Source organism: Brachycentrus maculatus, unplaced genomic scaffold (assembly GCF_059751285.1).
Source record: "Brachycentrus maculatus isolate JH-2025_06_01 unplaced genomic scaffold, ASM5975128v1 h1tg000305l, whole genome shotgun sequence".
Classification (NCBI taxonomy): Eukaryota; Metazoa; Arthropoda; class Insecta; order Trichoptera; family Brachycentridae; genus Brachycentrus; species Brachycentrus maculatus.
In genome coordinates this window covers 712,330-737,612 of record NW_028281055.1, presented here as the reverse complement: position 1 = coordinate 737,612, position 25,283 = coordinate 712,330, and the positions used below count along the sequence as shown (strand labels likewise).

Below are 25,283 nucleotides of genomic sequence, written 5' to 3'. Positions count from 1 at the left end.
ATTACTGGGCATCCGTTTGTGGTAAAATTGGGGGTGGAAAACGGTTCAAAGGGATACATAGGTGTTCTTCATTTAATATTTATTCTTCGCCAGAATTGGGTAGCAATTACATTTTCATCCCTAATTCGAGATTTATGTTAATGGCCTCCCTGAACCTGGATTTAAAAGTAAAGAAAACCTATTTTCGGAAAATACGTGTGATGTTTATAACAAATTGACAAAACATTACACTGCTCTCCACAGGGGTGGGCAGAGTTTAATTGTCTTGGTGTTAGGTGGCTTGGTGTGTCTATGCAACAACAAAATAAAAATTTATAAATTAATGTATGTATGTATAAATATATTAACTTACTTAATTGTAACCCTTATCCGCACCCAATGGTGCATAGGGCGCTGCATCGAATTGACGCAGTGGTATCTTGATCATTACTTACATGAAGGCAAGGTGATCACTCTTGCGCTTCAGGAACCAGTCCAGGGTAATATTAAATCAATATTACAGTGTAAAATCAGAAATATTTATTTTCAACCCCTCTGGGAATCGAACCCGGGACCTCCAGTACGGTAGCTAAACACGCTGACCATTACACCACGTAGGCGGACATATATATTTAACAAATATTTAAATCTTGTAAAATTTGTCTGCCTCTATAGTTTAGTGCTACGCGTGTGTGGCTTTCATTTTGGAAGCCCCGGGTTTTATTTCCAATAGGCTCTAAGTAAATATAAACGATTTTCACTGTCAAATTTTTTTAAAATATCATTCTGGACCAGTATGGCTTATATGTAATTTATGACCAAGGTTATACGTCATTTATGACCAAGATAACAGTGCGCTAATAATATGTAGTGTCCTATGCATTATTAGGTGCAGATAAGGGTTATAAGGCTAGAGAGTAGATTAGGTGTAGACTTACAACACAAAGGTGTTGTTTAGACTAGTCAATCGATTTTAACTAGTCTCTTTAGAATATGTTATTTTTAAACGTTCGAGGTTAATAATTGTGTATAAATATTTATTTTGTAACATGCAGCATTTAAACATTTATTTTATTTATTGTTTCGGCATTAACTTTGTGGTAAGACATGTTACAATGATTAAAGGAAACACTTGTTTTTTACCACTTGAGTTTTATTAAAGACTACATGTTTCAGAAGTTAAACTTCCATCATTCAAGTCTGTATAATAACTATAATATAAAATATAAAATTGTTCTATAAATAAGGAGAGGGGAAAGTAAGTAAGTAAAGTACTTAAGTAAAGTACCTTGACTAACCCCTTCTCCTTACTTTCCCCTCTCCTTATTTATAGAACAATTTTATATTTTATATTTAAGTTATTATACAGACCTGAATGATGGAAGTTTTACTTCTGAAACATGTAGTCTATGATAAAACTCAAGTGGTAAAAAACAAGTGTTTTCTTTGATCATTTAAACATTTAAATCGAATGAATCAAATGCCCAAAACGCCTCTAGAGTTAAATCCATTTCTTACCAAGCACAAATGCTTTGAGGTTTGCCTACAGCAGGCGCCAAATCACCGACCTAACAAATAGTTCAAATTATTTCACAGATACGTCAAAAGTCTGGCCGCACATTTCTCATATACTTGAATTAATGTTATAAACATTATTTCAACGGATGCAAACTAGTTGTTTGGAAACGACAACAAACTTTAAACTTTATGTATGTACAATATTAGACTCCAATTTGTATGTATTAAATATGTATCGGGGTATGAAGATCGGTAAAGACGATGCCAAACTTTTTATACTGTTTTCATGCTTTTTAAAATTTAAGTTTTACACGATAAATACAAGTTAAAAAAAAATCTATTATGAGACGTTTTTAAATGCATTCTTCATCATTTTTAAGCATTGTATTGTGTTTCAAAATTGTGCGAAATGCATCGAAACACGTGCCACAATAAATTTTATGGTCCAATGTACGATAAATCGCAATATTGTTTTCTCTAAATCCAGGTTACATTTGACGTAATTGATTTTTTCTTAAAATACCATTTTTGCATTGAGAAAATAAGTTTTTCTTCCAAATAAATATATATTTTTGAGGTATTAGGTTTATAAAGGTAGGAAGTAAAAAAATATTTAAAATATCTCAACAAATAATATATTTACAACATTTTGAGTGTGTCCAAATACTTGTTCACAAAATCTGGATTATCTTCAATTACAGGAGTTATTTTCATATTACTTTTTTGACATCTCAACAAAGATGAAGGAGAATATGGAAGTCTGTAAATTCCCAGACTTCCATATTCTTCTTCATCTTTGTTGAGATGTAAAAAAAATATTTGAAAATAATTTATTCTTAAAAAATCGCAGTTGGACGTGTAGCCCTCAGCTCGGTCGAATGCGTTCTAATTTAACCAGTTGAGATCTCGGCCAAAATAAATGGTGGTATTCATCAAGTAAAACATAAATAAGAAATGGATAAATATTACCACAAAGCGACTGCCAAATCAATTAACGAAATTGTTTCTATGCTATTGATTCCATTATTAAAGTTCATATATTTAATGTTTTCAAACATTTTTTGGTGGAACTGCATTTATATAATAAAATAACAACTTTATTGTTAAAAAGTTGTTATTTTAATATATAAATGCCGTTGTTACAACATTTAAGAATATTATTTTAAAGTTGTTACGATGAAACCCGGTCCCTGGTAAAATAACATGTATGTGGAAATAAGTATATACTTAGTTGTTTTTTTGCTAAATGCTATGTAGTTCCAAGATCCAAAATATTTATGTCGGTTTGTATCAGTTAAGAAAAATCTTCTTTTGAAAATAAAACATTTTTTTTGTAATGTATTTAAATTCAAAACACAGGAATAATTTTTCAAAAATTGGGCGAAGGAAGGATGTAAAATGCCCATAATTAAAGTTAAGCCGTATTTCATTTTTGACATGTAAAATTACAACAATATAAACATTCCCTCCTTCCTCCTCCCGCGTCTTACTTTCTTTCTTTAAGAATTAGCTTTATGATCCCATATTTCATAATTTCATTTTTTAACCGACACCGACGCCGACGCCTACGTAATATTTATCTTAGCACGATTGCCTACCACCTCGAATACAAGGCGTTGAACATAAATCGCTTTGCGAGACTTAATTAGTTACAAAGAAAGTTTGACGTTTCTATTTTTTTAAAGAACATTAAAAAAAATATTTACATAAATTGTTTACTTTTGTTTAAAATAACAATTATGATCATATTTAAAATATTTTTTGCAGAGACCCACCAAGCTACCTTGTGTGTTTTGTCGGTGGAGTTCTTTTTACATACCTACATTGTTGATTGTTTTTATCCATTTTAACCTAATACATAAAAAAAGAGACAAAAAAAAAATAAAAATAGTTTACAATTTTCATAGAATGAACTCTTGATCATTTACCCATTCCTTTATTTTGCCTTTGTTCCATATTTTATTTTGACCTCTAACATCAGCCTCAGTGGGCAACAAATTAAAAATGTATCCAACGATATATTGAAGTATTCAACTGAATTATTTGACTTTGAGATTTCTTTTAAGGGTGTACTTTCAAAAATACAATTCAGTACGCGACCGGCTGCACGAGAAACCAAGCACATTCCGCACACATTTTATTTTTTAGAATAATATAGGATTCGATTTTTTAAATTAAATTATTCTAAATCTTATCCGTGGCCGATGGTGCGTAGGTCACTGAATCGTATAAAAGCAGTGTTATCTTGATCATTAAATGCTTGAAGGAAAGGTGATCAGCCCTGCGTTTCGAATACCAGTCCATAGTAATAATATTAGAGTGAAGTCACCAACATTTATCTTGACCCCCCTTTTTAACTGCCTGCCTTTCAATATCTCTTTTTTTTAACGCAATATTTATTTCGATTAAAAACATGTTTTTTCAATACAAAAAGAGTGTTTTAAGCAAAAAAAAAATACGAAAAATGTTACCAGGGTTTCAATAAAATTATGTTGCGGAGTATCGATTATTCTACTTTTACATTTAAGAAGGTTAACTTATATTTTAATTGAATATTCTATTGATATTGATAAATTAACCGAATTTTTGTATTTAAATCTATATAGGGTATATTATATATTCATTTATTTTTTTTTGTATTTTTATTTTACAGTACTTTATTTATGGATTGTCCGCCTCCGTATTGTAATGGTCAGTATGCTCGGCTACCGTTCTGGCGATCCCGGGTTCGATTCCCAGGGGGGTCCAATAAATAAAAGTGATTATTTCACTATAATATTTATTCAATATTACCCTGGACTGGTACTGGCCTGATCACCTTTCCTTCGTGTGTTAACGATCAAGATAACACTGTGTTTGTATAATGCAGTGCCCTATGCACCATTGGGGTACGGATAAGGGTTTGAATTATTTTTGGAAGCAAAATAAAACTGATTCAATATTGTGCCCACCGCTTAGTCAAGCTGGAACCTGTAAATATAATTACTTTTATTATTTTTTGCATTCTGTAGATTTGACGATTTTCCTGATTAAAATTATAATGAACCTCATTTTTAAAATTATAATAGTTTAATCTTTTGTTCAATTAACCTGTTCATGTTGTTTCAGCATAATATGTACAATGTATTACGTTTATTTACGTCCTGCTGTTCGTTTGTGCTATTCTTTTCCAACACCAATCCTTAAATTATTATTACCATAAACCGCAAACCCCTATTAAATCAAATTAATAGATGTGAAGATTTTTTTATTGTACTAAAATCTCAGTAATTTAAGAGTGATTTTCCATATAAAATTTATTCTATATTGGTTATATTTATAATTAAATTAATCTCACGGCAAGTGAACACTTTTGGAAAATCGCCACATTTTTAAATGATTCACTCATTCAGTGTTTATCAGTGTTTTTATTATTTTTTAAATTTTTTAAAGTGAAATATTTGTTTTTATTATTTTCACAAATATTTTAATTTCATACTATTTCTGTGACCCTAAGTGGATCATTATCGGAAATAGGTATCTAATTGTGGTAGAGTGGGTTCGAACCGAGAAACTCTGACTTAAGAGTCCGCGACACTAACCACGGGATCACAACCGACTTCGTAGCGATGTAAAATAATAAATATCTAGATTTTGCTCATTTGGTGCAACATTGACGTAATTCAAGTGTTTTACGCATTCGATCCTGCCAACTTTTCCCCAGTCTTCCTCTGCTAATGTTTCCAACTACTTTCGCCTCATAATTTTTTTTTACCATTCTCAACTCACTTATTCGTTTCTCTTGTCCAAACCGTCTTAACACTCCTTTCTTAATTTTATGGATACAATGTCGGGTTGTGGTCCCGTGGTTAGTGTCGCGGACTCTTAATTTAGAGTTTCTCGGTTCGAATCCACTCTACTACAATTTGATACCAATTCCTTATATTGAGCCGCTTAGACTCAAAGAAATAGTATGAAATTGAAAAATCTGTGTAAATAATTTTTTAAAACCCTTATCTGCACCCCAATGGTGCATAGGGCACTGCTTCATATGAACACAGTGTTATCTTGATCGTTTACACACGAAGGAAAGGTGATCAGCCCTCCGCTTCAGATGCCAGTCCAGGGTAATATTGAATAAATATTACAGTGAAAAAATCACTTATATTATTTTGACCCCCCTGGGAATCGAACCCGGGACCTCCAGAACGGTAGCCGAGCGTGCTGACGATTACACTACAGAGGCGGACGAAATAATAAAATAATAAAAACACAAATATTTCCCTTTAAAAAAATATGCCAATCTCTCTTCCTTGCACTCATTCTATGTAGCTAGTATAGTCTAGTTTCATTATTTTTTGCCAACTTCATACTTCACTTCCATACTAATGTATGGAATTTTAAAGATAGTTTATTTTAAGAGAGTTTAAATTTATCAATTAAACTCAAAATTAAAAAGTTAATTAATTTATTAATTTATTAATTTTTAAGAGAGTTTAAATAGATATTTTGTAATGTGATACTTGATTTTAGAGAATAAGCATTTTAGAGTGTTTGTATAATTGATGTTGTACGTTATTCTAACGATATTTTCTAAAATCGGTTACTAAAAGAAAGTTGGTAAGTTGTCATTTCCAACTTTAGGAATTATTTATTTAAATGTCTTGCAACGTATTCTTTCCTTGAATATCCCCAAACGATAATAGCTTTCTCTAATTATATCACATAAAGCGTTGCTATTTTAAGGCGTACATGGGAATTATGTTTAAGGGACATAATTTGTCAGATTGCGTGCTAGGAAACTCTTAGTAATATAGCGTAATAATACCTATGCCTTACCGTATGTTTGATGGTTGAGAATTATGGAATTATGTTTAAGGGACATAATTTGTCAGATTGCGTGCTAGAAAACTCTTAGTAATATAGCGTAATAATACCTATGCCTTACCGTATGTTTGATGGTTGAGAATTATGGAATTATGTTTAAGGGACATAATTTGTCAGATTGCGTGCTAGAAAACTCTTAGTAATATAGCGTAATAATACCTATGCCTTACCGTATGTTTGATGGTTGAGAATTATGGAATTATGTTTAAGGGACATAATTTGTCAGATTGCGTGCTAGAAAACTCTTAGTAATATAGCGTAATAATACCTATGCCTTACCGTATGTTTGATGGTTGAGAATTATGGAATTATGTTTAAGGGACATAATTTGTCAGATTGCGTGCTAGAAAACTCTTAGTAATATAGCGTAATAATACCTATGCCTTACCGTATGTTTGATGGTTGAGAATTATACTTAAAAATAGTTTTTGTAAGTTAATTCAATTTAGGGTACCGTCAAGCTATATTTTTTTGCCGGATTTGCGACGTGGGGTGATTCGTTTGGATGTTTTATATATATATATATATATATATATATATATATTAATTTATTATTAGATTAAAACCAATATTTTTAGCTTTTCCACTTTTTTATTTGACCAGCGACCGGGTTTCGTCGTTACCGACATCATCAGACTGGGACATCATCAGACATATATATATATATATATATATATATATATATATATATATATATATATATAATATATATATATATATATATATATATATATATATATATACATATATATATATATATATATATATATATATATATATATATATATGTATATCGCTCACTCCTTTCAAGAACGTCAAAAATCAAAATACTTGATTTTTCAGGAGAACGTTTTTAAAGTTAAAAAATATAATACATACAATGTATTAAAAATAAATATCAAGCCACTTACTGAACTTTTAACTGTGCAACAGAACTTTTTAGGTAAAACCTGAAGGTTTTTTCTCCATTTGAAAAATATTTAGTATATTTAAAAAAAATATTATAGAATGCCTTTTCTTCAAAATGCAAAAACAATACTTTCTGCCCTGAAGCGGGTAAATATTAACTTAAAAATATGCAGCCTTTGCTGGGATATAGTATATTTTCTGGGCATTCCGAAAACATGCACAACTGAAAACTGACGATTTTTGATTTATGACGTTCTTGAAAGGAGTGAGCGATATGTGTGTGTGTGTGTGTGTGTGTGTGTGTGTGTGTGTGTGTGTGTTATTGGTCAATCAAGACCTTATTGATGACAAAAGTGCAGTCGAGGTGAAAACTGACAAGTCAACTCGGGTCGCACTTTTGCCAGTTTATTGGAAATGATAATGGCATTTTTTTCCCCGTTGTTTTTCTTTTGAGATATTCTATCTTTCTCTCTTTCTCTCTTTTTTTTGAAATTCGATCTCTCTTATTCTTTATTTTTTTTAAAAGAAGTTTCACTTTAATCACTATAACGGTGCTGTACACGAAATTTCAATGTTTAGTTATTTCTTTCAATCATTTATGTTTTAATTTTTTCATAAATATGAAAATCGAACTCCATCGACAAACCACATCAGGTGGTGAGGCTTGGTGGGACTCCCAAAAAAATCTTTAAACTCGTAAAATAAAGTTGTAAAAATTAAACACTATAGAAAAAAATTATTTATAATAATAATAATTTTTTACTTCATTAGCCTCCTTGAAATCATTGAATAGTTATTACAATTTTTTTTTTAATATGCAATTTTATTTTCACGTTTTATAAGGTTTATGTTTTTTATGAGATTTCGTATTTGAATGCAATTTATATGAGAAAAAAACTATTTTAAATCTCACGATAAACTTTCCGGTTCTCGTTATACATTTCGCTCACTCCTTTCGAGAACGTCATAAATCAAAAATCGACGATTTTCAGTTGTGCATGTTTTCGGAATGCCCAGAAAATGTACTATATCCCAGCAAAAGTGGCATATTTTTAAATTAATATTTACTCGCTACAAGGCAGAAAGTGTTTTTTTTGCATTTTGAAGAAAAGGTATTGTTTAATTATTTTTTTTAAATATACTACATATTTTTCAAATGGAGAAAAAACCTTCAGGTTTTACCTAAAAAGATCTGTTGCGCAGTAAAAAATTCATAAGTGGCTTGATATTATTTTCTAATACATTGTATTATATTTTTAAACTTTAAAAACGTTCTATTGAAAAATCAAGTATTTTGATTTTTAACGTTCTTGAAAGGAGTGAGCGATTTGTGCTAAAATATGTTAAAATCTAATAACCCGTTTGAATGTTTTAAATCATTTACAATATTTTGAATGTGTCCAAACACTTGTTCTCAAATCTGTATTATTTGTAATAACGAGTTATTTTTTACTTTATTTTCTGACATTATTTTATGTCAAAAAACAACGTAAAAAATAACTCCTTTTTCGAGCTCATCGAAATTTGTGAACAAGTATTTGGGCACACTCAAAATATGTTCATTTAGAACGATAAAGAAAATGCCTGTACAAAATATACTATAATTATTATTTTATCTGTAGGAACTTGTTGAAAGAGTATAATATAAATACACAAACTGGGATTACGTATATTGTAGGATCCATTTGGCGGTTACTGTAAAGATACATGGCGTAATATAGCACTACTCAACGTGATAAATTGATGTACGTTTAACCCTCTCTTGCATGACGCCCTGATAGGAGGTCTTAAAAATATCTGAGTCAAAAGTGTCATAGGGCACTGCATCGTATTGACGCAGTATTTTTGTATCGTTACTTACATGAAGGTAAGGAGATCACTCCTGAGCTTCAGAAACCATTCCAGGATAATATAAATGAAATATTATAGTTAATCAATGACATTTAATTTCACCTCCCCCCCCTGGGGATCGAACCGGGAACTTCCAGCACGGTAGCTATAAATGCTAACCATTACACTACGGAGGCGGACAGAACTTAAAAGTAGTATTTTCCAATTAAAACTCACATTAAAAATGGATAAATATTACTACTAGGGCAGCCCAATCAATTAATGATATTAATTTTTGTATGCTAATATTTAATAGGCTAATCCCTTTCAAAAAACAGGCCACAAGGCCTACAACAAGATGAAGAAGAAGAAGAAGAAGAAGAATTTTTGTATGGACACAGACTAAAATTAAATCTGATTCATTTTACTTGATGACCAAGTGTGTAAATTATTTGACCAGGAAGACTGTCTTCCTCTTTTCAACATAATCGTCTAAAAATAAATACATCTAAAACTCGGTACATTTTCAGTTTCATTTTACTTCGATTTTCTTTTAAGAAACGAACTAGAGATTTACCCTAATCTCGACTTCTTTTTCAACCACATTTCTCTGTTAGAACAATATTGATACGATAGATAAGAAGAGGCATAATAACCACGAAAATGTTAGCAAGGAGTTGCCAGGATGTCATTATTTAATCCGTGAACATTTTCCCGACTTTAGTCTATCGTTATGTTGGGAAAATTTATCTTAACGACTCTATTGACGTTTATTTATCTTAAATTCTATACCCCACGTCCCAATCTCGTGTCTTCTACCCTTCCAATTCTTGGGAGAGCGTTTAAGAGAAAAGATGATAACATTTTCTTATAAATGGGTACATAATACATTAAAGCTAAAATGATTTTCTTTTTGTAAATAATGGAGCAGCGATTTTTTTTTTTTGAAATCTCATCAAAGATGAAGAAGATAATTTGACATCTTCTTCATCTTTGATGAGATGTCAAAAAATAATATGAAAAATCCTTCTATAATTGGAGATAATCCAGATTTGTGAACAAGTATTTGGACACACTCAAAATGCTTTAAAAAATATTATTATTTGTCTATTTTTAATGAAAAAAAATACGAAAAACTCCTGAAACATAACTATTTATTTTATAAAATAAAATAACTTTGTTATAACCACTTTTTTATGAATACAATTTAACCTACAGGATTCAACAAGAACGTTGTCATCATCAGGGTTTATATTAATTCAAAAACATTAAAAACATTATAATACTCTCACCAAAAAACTTCCACGCACTCCGTAAAAATCGTTAATGTAAAGAACATTTAGGATTTTTACGGAGTGTGTGGAAGTTTTTTGGTGAGAATATTATAATGTTTTTAATATTTTTGAGTTGATATTTACCCTGATGATGACCAGGTTCTTGTTTAAACTGGTAGGTGAAATTGTATAAATAAAAAAGTGTTTATAACAAAGTTATTTCATTTTATAAAGTTTATAAAATGTGCCACAAATTATCTGCGGAAAACATTCAAGAAATAACTATCTATCCTTAAAACCCTTACTGTCCATCATTTCATTATTCTTTGGTTTCTTCCACCTTTCTTCCCTCAATTCCTTACCTGATCATTCTTCCTTTAACTTGTTTTCATCAATTTTATGTTTCAAAAATATAAAATGTAATCGTACAGTTCTTGTTCATTCGTGTTGTGATTCGTTGTATTCGTTTCGTTTATTATTGTGCATGGTCGACCTGACCAAGTCTAAGTATTGGAAATACTTGATCGTGCCAAGTTTTCTTCGATATTCATCTACTTCATTTTCAAAAAAATCGGCCAAGTTTAATTTTCATTGTTCTTTCTTCACTCATTCGATTCACATGCTCCAACCATGTCAGCACAGCTTTTTTAATTTTTATCGATAATGCATTCATTTTTCTTTCATCCTTTTTTTTTCAACTCCATGCTTCGTTTCCAAATTTTTTGACTCGAGATTTTTCTTCATATACGAGTACAAATACCAGTGAAACGAAAAAACCCGGTCACTGGTCAGTAAAATAAAAGTGGAAAAAATTATAAAGGTGTTGTTTTATCATTGAGTACCCTCAACTTCTTCATTTCAAAGTTCTTAATGGATATTCGCCTGATTAATTAAAATCTAAATGAGTTTTTTTTCCAGTAAGTGATATTATTTTTCTTGGTTTGCAGACAACAATCGCCCATCGGTGTTGTGGGCGGCGCCGCCACGTCCGCCGTTCGACCCGCTGCGTCTCCCGCCCTCGCGCGTCGTGCCACCGCGTCCTGCAGAGCCCCAGGGTCCTGTCCGCCCATACCCACTTCACCACTGTCCACACCATCCGCAAGAGCAACACGTCCGAGGAAGGCAACAACAACTCCACCAGGAAGAGCCAGCCTCTCAGCAGGTCCGTGAGCGCCTTCGTCATCAAAAATGACAAGTCAAAAATAGTGCTGAAGCAACAACCGTCGCTGCACAGCAAAAGCCCAACGAGCTCTATAACTATGTTCACTGACAAAATAAGAAAAGGGACTATCGCCATGTTCAACGTCAAAGGTGATGTCACCAAATCTGAGGTGTGCGACCATAGACAATTTGATTGTCACGATGTTCTCATGATGAATAAGAGTAGTGGTAGAAGAGATTCGGGAGACAGTGTCAAAAGCCACTCCATTAGTAATTCCAGTTTGCAAGATAATGAACCAGAGTATACTGGAAGAGAGATGGCTACATTCTTGGAACAAGTACACAGTGATATACTGTAAAATAATGTAAAACTCATATGTAAACTATGCGTATAACTTCATCACTGTCCACATCATCTGCAATAGCAACACATCCGAGGAAGGCAACAACAACTCCACCAGGAATACCCAGCCTCTCAGCAAGTCCGTGAGGGCCTTTGTCATCAAAAACGACAAGTCGAAAATAGTGCTGAAGCAATAACCGTCGCTACTCAGCAAAAGCCCAACGAACTCAATTACCTTGTTTACTGATAAAATTAGAAAAGGCACCATCGCCGTGTTCAGTGTGAAAGGTGACGTTACCAAGTCTGAGGTGTGCCACCATAGGCAGTCTGTTTATCACGACGTTCTCATGATGGATGAAAACAGCGGTAGAAGAGATTCGGTAGACAGTGTCAAAAGCCGCTCTATCAATGATTCCAGTTTGCAAGATAATGAACAAGTGTATACTGGGAGAGAGATGGCTACATTCTTGGAACAAGTGCACAGTGATTTACTGTAAAATAGTGTAAAACTTATATGTGAACTATGCCTCAAAGGCAAAATAGAGGGTCGGCGAGGTGTGGGCACAAGACAGACTTCCTGGCTCTGGAATATACGAGATTGGATGGGGATCAGAAAATTTGAGGCGCTGAGACAGGGACACATACTCTCGAGTGATAGTCGACTAGATGGGATCTGACATGACCCATTAAGGAAAAAAAAACTATGCATGATAATATTAACTAATACTTCAATAAAACTCCAAACAGTGACTTGTATAGACTTTTAAATCGGGTGTTTTTTTCTAAACTGTAAAAAATTCATTTCTTGTCGCTTCTTTTTTAATTTTCATATTTTTCTGTTAAACGCACAATTTTCTCACTTTTTAAATATTGTATATTTTTTATTTAGCTTAGGGTAAGCATGACTTTTGTGCCAGTATGGAATGCGCGCCACTGATCAATACTTGAATACCAAATACATAACAGTCATACTTCGTGAACTTACCCATATTTGAGGTATTAATTGCAGTGGTCTTCCAAGCCTTTCTATCTGATTTTTGTCATTCAAAATGTGGTTTTATGAATTTCTATCTGATTTTTGTTTGTTTATTACCAGTGATGGTTAGTAAAAGACACGTGACAGAGTTCAACAAGAAAATACCCCCTACCAGCTGATACACGCAATGAAAATGTAATAACTAAGTGGAAAATGATCATTTACAAAAATAACACCACATAATGACCCAAAAATCGAATTATCCTTGATAGTATAAAACCAGCATTTTGCACTTAAAACAATTCAAATAAAAATAAATTTAGTTATGAATTAAATAACAATGGTTTATATAAATTTAACTGTGAGTGCACAAATTCATACATTGGTATGACTTTCAGAAAATTCAAAACAAAAATCAGGGAGTATGAGTTATGTTAAAGAAATAATCGTTTTTCAGTGTTCACTCACCTTTTAATACTCGTAGAAAACAATCACACATATAACAACATTAAGGTAGAATTCCTCAAATTATTATTTTGAACAGTTATAAACTGTAATACTCAAAACAATGGAAATTCATAAAACCCATCATTTACAGTATGACAATACCTAAAACCCCCCCTGATTGTCCATATTCCCACTGATAAAAATAAGAAACAGATCTTACCCTCTTTTAACGTCCCAAAGGTTTATTTTAAAATGTAGACTTAGTTTCATATTTGGTGTTTGAAAATAATGAGGAATGCATCGAAACGCGTGTCACTATAGATTTTAAGAAAAAGTGGTATTTACTAAGTGAATTTTAAATTTAAAAAATAACTGATGGTTTTCATATTGTCAAATTGTTTCTAAGGTGAAATTCAACGGTTTAATTTTATTTTTTAATGACATTTTGGTGAATACAGAAAGTTAATAAAATTAATCTTCACAATCTAGACAACCAATATTTTTACTCAAGATTCACACCTACATATAATGAACGCACTGACATCTAGCGGCAATATAATTGAAACATAATCATTTAGCGGTAAGAAGGTAAAAATAGAACGTGGTATTTATTATTTATTTCAACGACTGTCAAGGAAAACAGTTATTCTTCAATCAACTAATATCATTTGTCTCACATTTAAAATTTTTACCTCGATCATATTTATAAACAAAACTAAGATTTTAATGATGCAGGATTATGACCAGGGTTGCCAGGTCTTTCCCAAATAAATACCGAACATTTAGTAGAAAAAGGTAAAAATGTCCCCCCCTCACGATATCCTCCGTCTTACACATGCTCCGGAGGTCGGTATTTACATTATTTATTACCAATTAAATTTTAGTAAAAGCCCCATTTTTAATATTTTCTCTATTCCTAGAAATGATAAAAGTAAAAGCTCTTCATTTAAATGTATTACACGTTTACTTTATTAAGTTTTGCATTATATATCTTTGTTAAGTCACATTTACAAAAAAATGTTTTTCTTTTTTATTGTAATATTTTTAAATAATTACCAAAACGATAAAATATAGCATAAGAGAATTTTATTTCTAAATTTCTGATTTAAAAAAAAAATTAAAATGTAAATATGATCGACTGACATTTTTAAAATATTCAGTATATCACTTATGTATTGTTCTTTTGAAAACAAAAATGATAAATTGTAACATATTCGTATACTAATAATATGGTAAGCTTAATATTGTATTATTTAAAATTTAAAAATATATACCTTTGTCCTTCCTGTTTGTAGGATATTGAACTTACGTTATTTTAATTCTAGTCATAATTATTTAGGATCTATAAAACTTTAAAATAAGCAAAGGGTAATGAACTTATATTTAATTATAACAGGTTAACGAATTCATTCCATCCGTGGTCCAGTCGTAATGCTGTGGACTTGCATCTAGGATTCAATGTCCGATCTCTGTTTCGACATAACTTGGTAACAATCTCAAAATAAACATAATTTTTTAAAATTAAATAACTAAATAACTAACCAATACGTCACTTCCTCGTTTTCCTTACCCAGGGGTAGGCAGAAAAATAGAACCACACACAACTCTGTCTCTGCAAACATTCTTCGCCTCTTCTACATTAATGCATCCCCTTATATAAACCCGACGAATATTTCGACTTTGTATCTAACTGCTTTAAAGTATATGACATGTTTGATCATTGAAAATTTTCTTCGGCCTCCCTCTGCTCCTATTCTCAAATATTTTCGCCTCATTCGAATGTATATTTTACCATTCTAATAATTTTCCATACTCATTCCAGACCATTGCAACACATTTTTCTTGATTTTATCGATAATGCTAATCTCATCCATGTACTCTTTCCTTATTTCACACTTTGAACAACTACAGTCCATTGCTTTGACGCACATTCATCTGAGAGATCGTATCATCTCGAAGTTTAAATCTCAGGACAGCGGTGAAGTGGTTACTTAGTTATGTACATTATATATATGTAGATATTAAAAAACATTAGGTGTTTATAACAATTCTTTGTATCCTCATTCGCATCCAATGGTGCATAGAGAATTGCGTCAAATCGGGGTTATTTTACGGTTGTTTGTTTATTATATGAAGGCAAAGTGATCAGTCTTACGCTTCAGATACTACTCCAGGGTAATATTAAATAAATATTATAGTGAAAATACACTTATATTTATTTTTACCCGCCTGGTAATCGAACCCGGGACCCTCAGCACGGTAGCCAAACAATGTAGCCACTACACTATGGTGGCAGACGTATAAAATAATCTTAAATATATATTTTTTCAATGTACGTCCTATTTGTTTTTATTAAGCGTACTTCTTCTTAATAAAAATAATTTAACTATAGTGAAATGATTTGAATATTTGAATATTCACACTAATAATAATTATTATTAAATAAAATAAGTGTTCGTATTATGTAAATATATAATAAATCTACCGACTTCAAAAAGACTTGCATTGTATTATTTAAGCATATTATTTTATTATTTATCCCGGAACAAGGGTCTAAGTATAATTTTTAAATTATGTAAATACTTTGAATCTTATGAAATTATTTAAAAATTAATATTTATGTATATATTAAACATTATAAAAAATATTGAAAACAATAATTAATTGCCCAATATGTTATAAACAAATCTTTTTTAATAAAAAAAATATCAAATAATTTAATTTTTTTTTCTTAAACCATTTTATGAGTTTTATAACCGTTTACGAGTATTTGGAATTCCGACTTACCTTACATGAATATTTAGAATTCAAAAGATTTTTTACCTTTTTTCGTAAGTTATTTCAGGAAATATTTATGTCCAAAACATCCCTATAATCTTCGGCATATGCTTTTGAAATCCATATTCTTATTAAAGCATATTATTAACCATATCCGCTCCCTAGGTGGAGCATATGGAGTCCACGAACTGTCTCCAGGCTTTTCTGTCGGCTGCCAGCTCCCTTGCATTCTCCCAAGTCAGATCTGCATCCCGAAGTTCTGACTAAACTGCCGACGAATTGTCAGCAGTGGTCGTCCTGGGCGGCGCGAACCTGATGCCTTATAAAAGAGGCAAGATTGATTAATGAGGAACTCTGATTAAAGGATTAATGATTAACTCGGGAGGCATGCGGAGTACATGGCCAAGCCAACTGAATCGCCTTTTCTTGACGACAGTTGTGACCAAGATTTGCTGCGTCCTACGCCTTATCTCTTCATTCCTCACAAAGTCAAACCACCGCACGCCTAAGATTCTCCGCAAACACCTATTCTCAAAGCTTAGTACACGGCTGCTCTGGGCCCTTGTAAGGTGCCATGTTTGACAGCCGTATAAGAGAACAGGAGCAATGCAGGCATTGTTTAGGCGGCATTTGGTTTTCACCGAGTATAAATCCGATCTCCAGACAGCCTTCATACTGTTAAATGCAGACCCAGCGAGTCCTAATCGCACTCCCAGTTCCTTAAAGCATATATTAAAGCATATTCTTTTTTTAAAGTAAAAATTACACACCACCTTAATATAAGCTAACGACTCCAATAATGGTATTTCTAAGATGATGGTGACTAAATGTGCTACGCATTATAGTCCAACAGTGATGATTCTGGTCAATTCCATGTGGTATACATCTTTCTCTTAGAAGTGTAATTATTCAATTAATATTTATTAAACCTTAAAATGGAACTTAAAAGAATCAAGAAAAATTTATTTTTGTTTGTCATTTTGTGTTTCTTTTTGGCAATCAAATAAAATTTAAAAAATCAATGGAGGAATTGATTCTAGCATCTAGAAGAAAACCGAAGAACTCTTGGATGCTGCAGAATAAAAACGTGCTCCAAAGGCATGGATTCGATGACTTTGCTTATGACAAAAACTATAACTTGAGGACGAGGAGAGCTGACGCCAACATTCTATGAAGACGATAAGTTGGATAGAGGCAGTATAAAAATATATGGTATTTATAGATTTGGGGTTTGTTATTCACATAAGTTTGAAAATGCCGTAGCAAAACGAAATAATTGTCACAATTTTTTGTGTATTAAATAATAATATTTTAATAAAATACATAGTAAACTATAAAAATCAGTGTTTGGTTTTAAAATTCAACATATAATTTAAGATTTATTGTTACAAATTGTAATTAAAATACAGCATGAATGTACTACCTAATATTTCATGGATTTAAGTTTTGTATGGAATTTTTTTGGTGCTTTAAATAAAACAATATAAATAAAAAACAACAACTTTATAGTTTTTTGCCCAGATTAAATTTCAGTACCAACAAAACCAAGCCACTTTTAAATAAAATAAAAGTGGAATAAAACTGTATACTTGTTGTTTAATTCGTTGTTGTTATATTACATTTACCTTATACTTCATGTTTTTTCTTCTTCTATCTTTTCCATAGCAACAAAACGTAAAATTAAGGATTCGTTATTAAAACCATACATTATTTATAACCTTGTTCGGTGAATATTTTCTGAACATTTTTTAACTAAATTTCTTGATATATTTCTTTTAAGTTTACCAGAAGAATTGGAGTTAAAAATAAACATATCTTTTCCATTTACAAAATAAAAGATTTTTGTAAAAAACGTTGTTCACAAAATCACACATATTGGTGTCACAATTACAAAAGAAAAACGCTAAGCTGATTAAAAATTTTATTCCGTATGTTTTTGCAAAACAGAACCACTAATACGAGTGAAACAAAAAAGTTAATATCCTCAATTTGTGTATTTCGTTCTATTGTATGATGATTGGCCATGTAATGATTGTGCTCAGTGCAAATGTTTTTGCGGCTCTGTTGTTAGTATATTGTAATACATACGTAGGTTTTACACCTTCAGGTCACTTTACCCCCGATTTTTATAAAAAATATAATTAGATTTTTATTTGGTATATAAATTATAAAAATAGTCTTACATATTTTTGTTACCTCACGATAACTCTCGTCCTTTCAAAACCATATATTTATTACGAAGAAAAACTATTTTTTTAAAACAAAAACGGTGTTTCAATAATGATATTCAATTACGTCAAATTTTACCTGAGTTTAAAGAAAATCAAGTTGCGATTTAATGTACATGTGTTAGGGCTTAACCCAACCCCTTATATCCTTTGTGAATCAGGGGTTTTTCATGGGGAATTATAACAACATGTGATTTTATATACAACATGGTTCGTGTAAAAGCTACGAATAAATCAAGAGACTTAAAATAGGTACCGATCGTTCTTCAAATGGAACGAAAAAATCTACGCTGTTTGAAAATGCTGTGGAATGCGCCGAGAAATGCAAAATTCTTCAAAATGCAAAAACAACACTTTTTGCCCTGTAGCGGGTAAATATTAAGTTAAAAATATGCCGCTTTTGCTGGGATATAGCACATTTTCTGGGCATTCCGAAAACATGCACAACTAACCTAAAAATTTTCGATTTTTTTATTTATGACGTTGTCTTGATTTTTTACATATGAAAGGAGTGAGCGATATATCGCTCACTCCTTTCAAGAACGTCATAAATCAAAAAACTTGATTTTTCTGTAGAACGTTTTTAAAGTTTAAAAATATAATACAATATTTTAAAAATAAATATCAAGCCACTTACTGAACTTTTTACTGTTCAACAGAACTGTCAAGGTAAAACCTGAAGGTTTTTTCTCCATTTGAAAAATATTTAATATTCAAAAAAATAATTAAACAATACCTTTTCTTCAAAATGCAAAAACAATACTTTCTGCCCTGTAGCGGGTAAATATTGAGTTAAAAATATGCGTCTTTTGCAGGGATATAGTACACTTTCTGGGCATCCCGAAAACATGCACAACTGAAAATTGTCGATTTTTGATATATGACGTTCTTGAAATGAGTGAGCGATATGTTTTTACTTATATTTATATTCATACATGTACGAGTATCTATATATTTCCTTGACGTATTTTTATTCAACATACTCTGTATGTAAATTTTAATTGAATTTTAAAACAACTGATACACTGAGGGTAAAAAATATATGACTTTGGACACAACTTTTAAATTACCGTCGAGATTACCATATGCGAGTACGTACGCAAAAACTTAATTTTAAACTCTCATAACAATACACGCTTTTTTGTGAGGAAAAATATGAGCTACGAAATATGTATCACCATTGTGATTTTAGAGAGAGGAAAACCTTATAAGTTAGGGACTTTGTTTCCTTAAGATCTTAAAACTCCTCTAAAGTATTATATTTTTATGTGACGTATATTTTCTGGAAAAAAAAAATTATTGTCCGCCTCCGTAGTGTAATGGTCAGCACGCTCGGCTACCGTTCTGGAGGTCTCGGGTTCGATTCCCAGGGCGGGGGTCAAATAAATACAGGTGATTTTTTTACTGTTATATTTTTTCAATATTACCCTGGACTGGCACCTGAAGCGGAGGGCTGATCACCTTTCCTTCATGTGTAAACGATCAAGATAACACTGCGTTTATATGAAGCAGTGCCCTATGCACCATTGGGGTGCGGATAAGGGTTTTATGTTTGTTATATTTTCTGGAAAAATAATATTAAAAAAAATTATTTCTATATTGCAACATCTCAGCATAGATGAAGAAGAATATGGAAGTCTGGGTATTTACAGGGCTTATGACTTGTCATCACTTTACACACCAATAACATTCATATAAATCTAACATCAATCTACCTATGATTGACAACCGCACTTCTAAAATTATTGTTAAACTTCTACATATCGTAGTCGTACAGGAGAAAGTGACCAACTAACAAAACGTAAAATGTTCAAGCTCCAATAAAGTCACTTTTGCTTGGCAAGAAAATAAATATTAAGGCAGTTAGTCATTTTTAACAAGTCAATATAATATACTTTTAAGTTTAAAATCCTTTGGATTTTTTTCAGGGCAATATTAAGCTCATTAGATATCAAATAGTCAATGATCACGTTTTTTTTTAAAAATGCATTTGGTCACTTTCTCCTGTATGACTACGATATGTATATCGTAAATCTTATGACGCTTTATGTGTGAATTCACTGGAACCATCTATTCAGAAAGCCTTTATTTAGCAAAGACCCTTTTTTACGTATGCAAGATGCTAACCGGATTATTTTACATACTGGGAAACGCCTGATGTTTTCAATTTTCATGCAGCTTGTAATTTGACCATACTATTTTATTCACAACAAACGGAACATTGTCTTCAACATGTATTCTTGTTAAGATAATTTAGTGATTAATATCTAACTTCCAAAAAAACTTCTACTACTTCGGCCTTTGGGCCTGTTTTTAGGAGGGATAAGACTCTTTAATAGGGATAAGACCACTGCTATGCAGAATCCCAACTGTTAATCCATCTATTTGGTGGTCTGCCCTGGAGTCGTCTACTTTGCGGTTGGTCGTACAGTGCGATGTGGATGGAGTCTGGATGGTTCCATTTTCCTCACAACGCGTACCATTGATTTCTTCGTTGACGCCTCCACCTATTGACATCATTGATCTCGCATATTTCTTTATCCTTGTGTTCCTTATTCTATATCTATTTCTTTCTATATATATATGTATATATATATATATATATATATATATATATATATATATATATATATATATATATATATATATATATATATATATATATATATATATATATATTTAAATATATATATATATATATATATATATCTATATATATATATAAATATATATATATATATATATATATATATATATATATATATATATATATATATATATATATATATATATATATATATATATATATATATATATATATATATATATATATATATATATATATATATATATATATATATATATATATATATATATATATATATATATATATATATATATATATATATATATATATATATATATATATATATATATATATATATATATATATATATATATATATATATATATATATATATATATATATATATATATATATATATATATATATATATATATATATATATATATGTATATAAATATATGTACAGCAATTTCTATCAACTGGTGAGTATTTTAACATGTCAAAAAAGATTACTTAACAAATACAAGAAGAGCATTTTACGGAAAACAAAATTCAATGGCTGTCTTGACGTCTTTGAATTTATTTTTGTTTAACTTCAGTGAAAAATAAACGAGTACAAATGTCAACCGGCAATAATGATAGCGATGACTAGACGGAATGCAAAGTCTATGGAAAATAATAGCATTCTTCTTCGAAAATGACGCAACAAAACTAGACTTTGAGCTTTCGTTTTTATGTGTTTTTAATTTTAACATAATTTAAGTGCGTCGTATTTCTTAAATAAACTTTAAAAACTACGTACATAATGCCACTTTTTTGAGTTTATTAATCAGGCAAATTTTATATTAATTTTTAGGACTTAAGCAATCTGTAACATTGGGCTCTCTAAAATTGATTGCACTGCGATGTAAAAGCTCATTTTGTCCATAATTCAGGTATGGTTTCCAGACGAAAAACCTCATGAAATCGATGCCATACAGAGTTAAATCTTTGATTTAGGTCAAATGAGATTGTATTTAATTTTAATTAGTGATATAACTAACAAATAAAAGATTTTACAAAACTTTTTATGAAAATTGATAATGCTTTTCTCAGCCTTACATTCTTTCCTTATTTCATCATTCGAACATCTATCAAACATCGTTTTGCCACACATTCGTCTGAGGGATCGCATTTCAACTGCATTCAATCTGCTTTCATTCTTCTTTTGCCAACTCCATGCTTCGCTTCCATACATAAGGAAACAATGTAAGGCTGATATAAACATTATCGATAAAATTAAGAAAGGTGTGTTGAGATGGTTTGGACATGTGGAGCGTATGAGTGAAGAAAGAACGGTTAAACAAATATTTGAGGCGAATGTAGTTGGAAAAACAAGCAGAGGACGACCGAAGAAAACTTGGCACAATCAGGTATGTCAAATACTTGAAAGCGGCCGGGTCAGGAGTTGTAATAATCGTCGGGTATGTATGAGGAGATGCATGAATGTAGAAGAGGCAAAGAATGTTTGCAAAGACAGAGTGGTGTGGCGTTCGATTCTCTCTGCCTACCCCTGCGAGGAAGCGGCGTGATGGTTAGTTAGTTAGTTTTTTTATGAAAATACAACAAAAAAAGTATTGTTTCAATTAATCTGTTCGATACTGAATATTTATTTTAACCTCCCCGGGAATCGAACCCGAGATATCCACCAATGAAAGTCAAATGTGATAACCACTTGACTATGAATAGGATAAAATTCGAGATATTATGGTACATACTTGTACGTATACATTATCAATTAATTTTGCATGAAATTATAATAAAATATCTATTTAATTTGAGTACCAGGATTCTGTATACGTGACGAAGATAGCGTTCGCTTCTCAATGTGATTGAATGCATCAATGAATTTCGGTACTTAGTAGATATAGAGATGATAGTCACGTTTTGGATACATGACAACATTAATTTGCTCACGCAAGAATGATCTAACATGATCGGACAAGCTACTGACGGCTGATACTGTCAAGATAAAAATCACGTAGATAATAATAATAAAAATATGAAGTTATCTTCATTATCACCATAATCGAAAGAAAGAAAGATATATATTAAAAAATAAAATCTCCTAACAACATAAACGTCTATTGTTTATGTGCGGGAAGGGTATTTCTACACGCGCGACTGGTGGTTATCTACGGGACGGGTAGTTCTACCCTTTAAACATATTTCACATTTTTTGTTTTTCGATGTTTTTATCAGTATTAACGATTTCTGACCACTTATTCTACAAACCCTTAACCACACCTCATTGGTGCATAGGGCACTGCATCATATAAAACGCAATGTTATCATGATCGTTGAAGGAAAGGTGATCAGCCTTCCTCTTCAGGTACCAGTCCAGGGTAATATTGAATTAATATTTAAGTGAAAAAATCACTTAAATTTATTTAACTCCCCTCCTGTGAATCGAACCCGGGAGCTCCAGAACGGTGGCCAAGCGTGCTGCACTACTCAAGCGGTCATTTAAAACCATAGACGTTACCTACTCAAATAATATAAATGATAGTGAGGAGAATGGAACCATTCAGACTCCCCTACATTGTACTGCATGACCAACCCTAAGGTAGATCACCAAAGAGATGGATTGGCAGCTGAGAATCGATATCCCAGGAGAATAATCCCTCGGAAAAACAGGCCACAAGACCACAACACAACAACACAAGGAAATAATAATAAATAAAATAATACCCTTATCCGCACCCCAATGGTGCATAGGGCACTGCGTCATATAAACGCAGTGTTATCTTGATCGTTTACATATGAAGGAAAGGTGATCAGCCTTCCGCTTCAGGAACCAGTCCAGGGTAGTATTGAATAAATATTACAGTGAAAAAATCACCTATATTTATTTTACCCCCCCCGGGAATCGAACGGTAGCCGAGCGTGCTGACCATTACACCACGGAGGCGGACATAAGGAAAAGAGAAGAATAAATTTAAAATAAAAATGATAAAAATCACAAAATGGATTTTAAATGTTTTATTCACCTCATATAAAATTTGCATTTTCACATTATCAGATTACATCTATTTTATCACATGACCGTTGATTAAGATAACCATACATCATCACATTAAAACCACATGATTAAAAATAATAATAAATATTTTTGGCACTTTTTAAAGTGAATGAAAAAATCACATTTAGGAACATGTGGAAGAAAAGCGATGATAATTATAATAACAAAAAATATAAATATTTTCGTCGCATAAATATGTACATCGATCATTTGAGCAACTTATAATATCACACAGTTTCATCGACTTTTTGAGTCAAAATCATGACCTCATTTAAAAATACTAATATTTGGAAACAAATCTTCTATGTCTAATAAACCAGTTTATGAGTTGAAATTTTTTAATTTAATTATGAATGGTGCAAATAAATACAATAAGAGCTTTTATTTATAAATTAATATGTATACCATGAAAACGTAGTATTGAAAAAATAATATCTTCGTCCTTTCTTCAATATAATCGTAAAGGCTTTAATGACATAAAATAAATTTAAAGAGGCATTTAAAGATAACGATACTTGTATTGTAAAGTCATATGTAATAATTTATTTATTACAAACCATAAGTGGGTGTATGGATGCCTTTAGGTTCATATGGGGTATATAGTACATGTATATACAATATAAAAATACAAAAAGAGTTTATATTTATGTACATATATAAATTTATATGTACAGTGGAACCTCTCATAACAGGTAATTCGCATAGCGAGCAAAAATGGTGAAAAATTTGCACCCTTTACGAGCGGCATTTCACATAACGAGTAACAGAGAAAAGGCAAGTTCCTTTTTACGACATTTGTGAGCTAGAACTTCCACGCCAGCCCAAACAAAAAAAAAGTTTCACTGTATGGTGTTTCGCTTAACGAGTAAGATTCTGAAACGAATTGTGCCCGTTATGAGACATTCCACTGTAAGTTTAAATATATATATATATATATATATATATATATATATATATATATATATATATATATATATATATATATATATATATATATATATATATATATATATATATATATATATATATATATATATATATATATATATATATATATATCTATATATATATATATATATATATCTATATATATATATATATATATATATATATATATATATATATATATATATATATATATAAATATATATATATATATATATAAATATATATATATATATATATATATATATATATATATAAATATATATATATATATATATATATATATATATATATATATATATATATATATATATATATATATATATATATATATATATATATATATATATATATATATATATATATATATATATATATATA

The 25,283-nt window shown here is 30.9% G+C and overlaps 1 protein-coding gene across 1 annotated transcript in view; it reads left to right on the top strand.

Annotated features, from left to right (window-relative positions):
* The window catches only part of LOC148304779 (pyrokinin-1 receptor-like), an 82,256-nt gene extending 69,581 nt beyond the window's left edge, over positions 1-12,675 (top strand). Inside the window, exon 4 of the mRNA XM_088267777.1 lies at positions 11,324-12,675. Within this exon, the coding sequence (XP_088123903.1) occupies positions 11,324-11,896 (573 nt within the window). The 3' untranslated portion in view covers positions 11,897-12,675. The remainder of the gene's footprint in view (positions 1-11,323) is intronic.
* Positions 12,676-25,283: the final 12,608 nt, after the last annotated feature.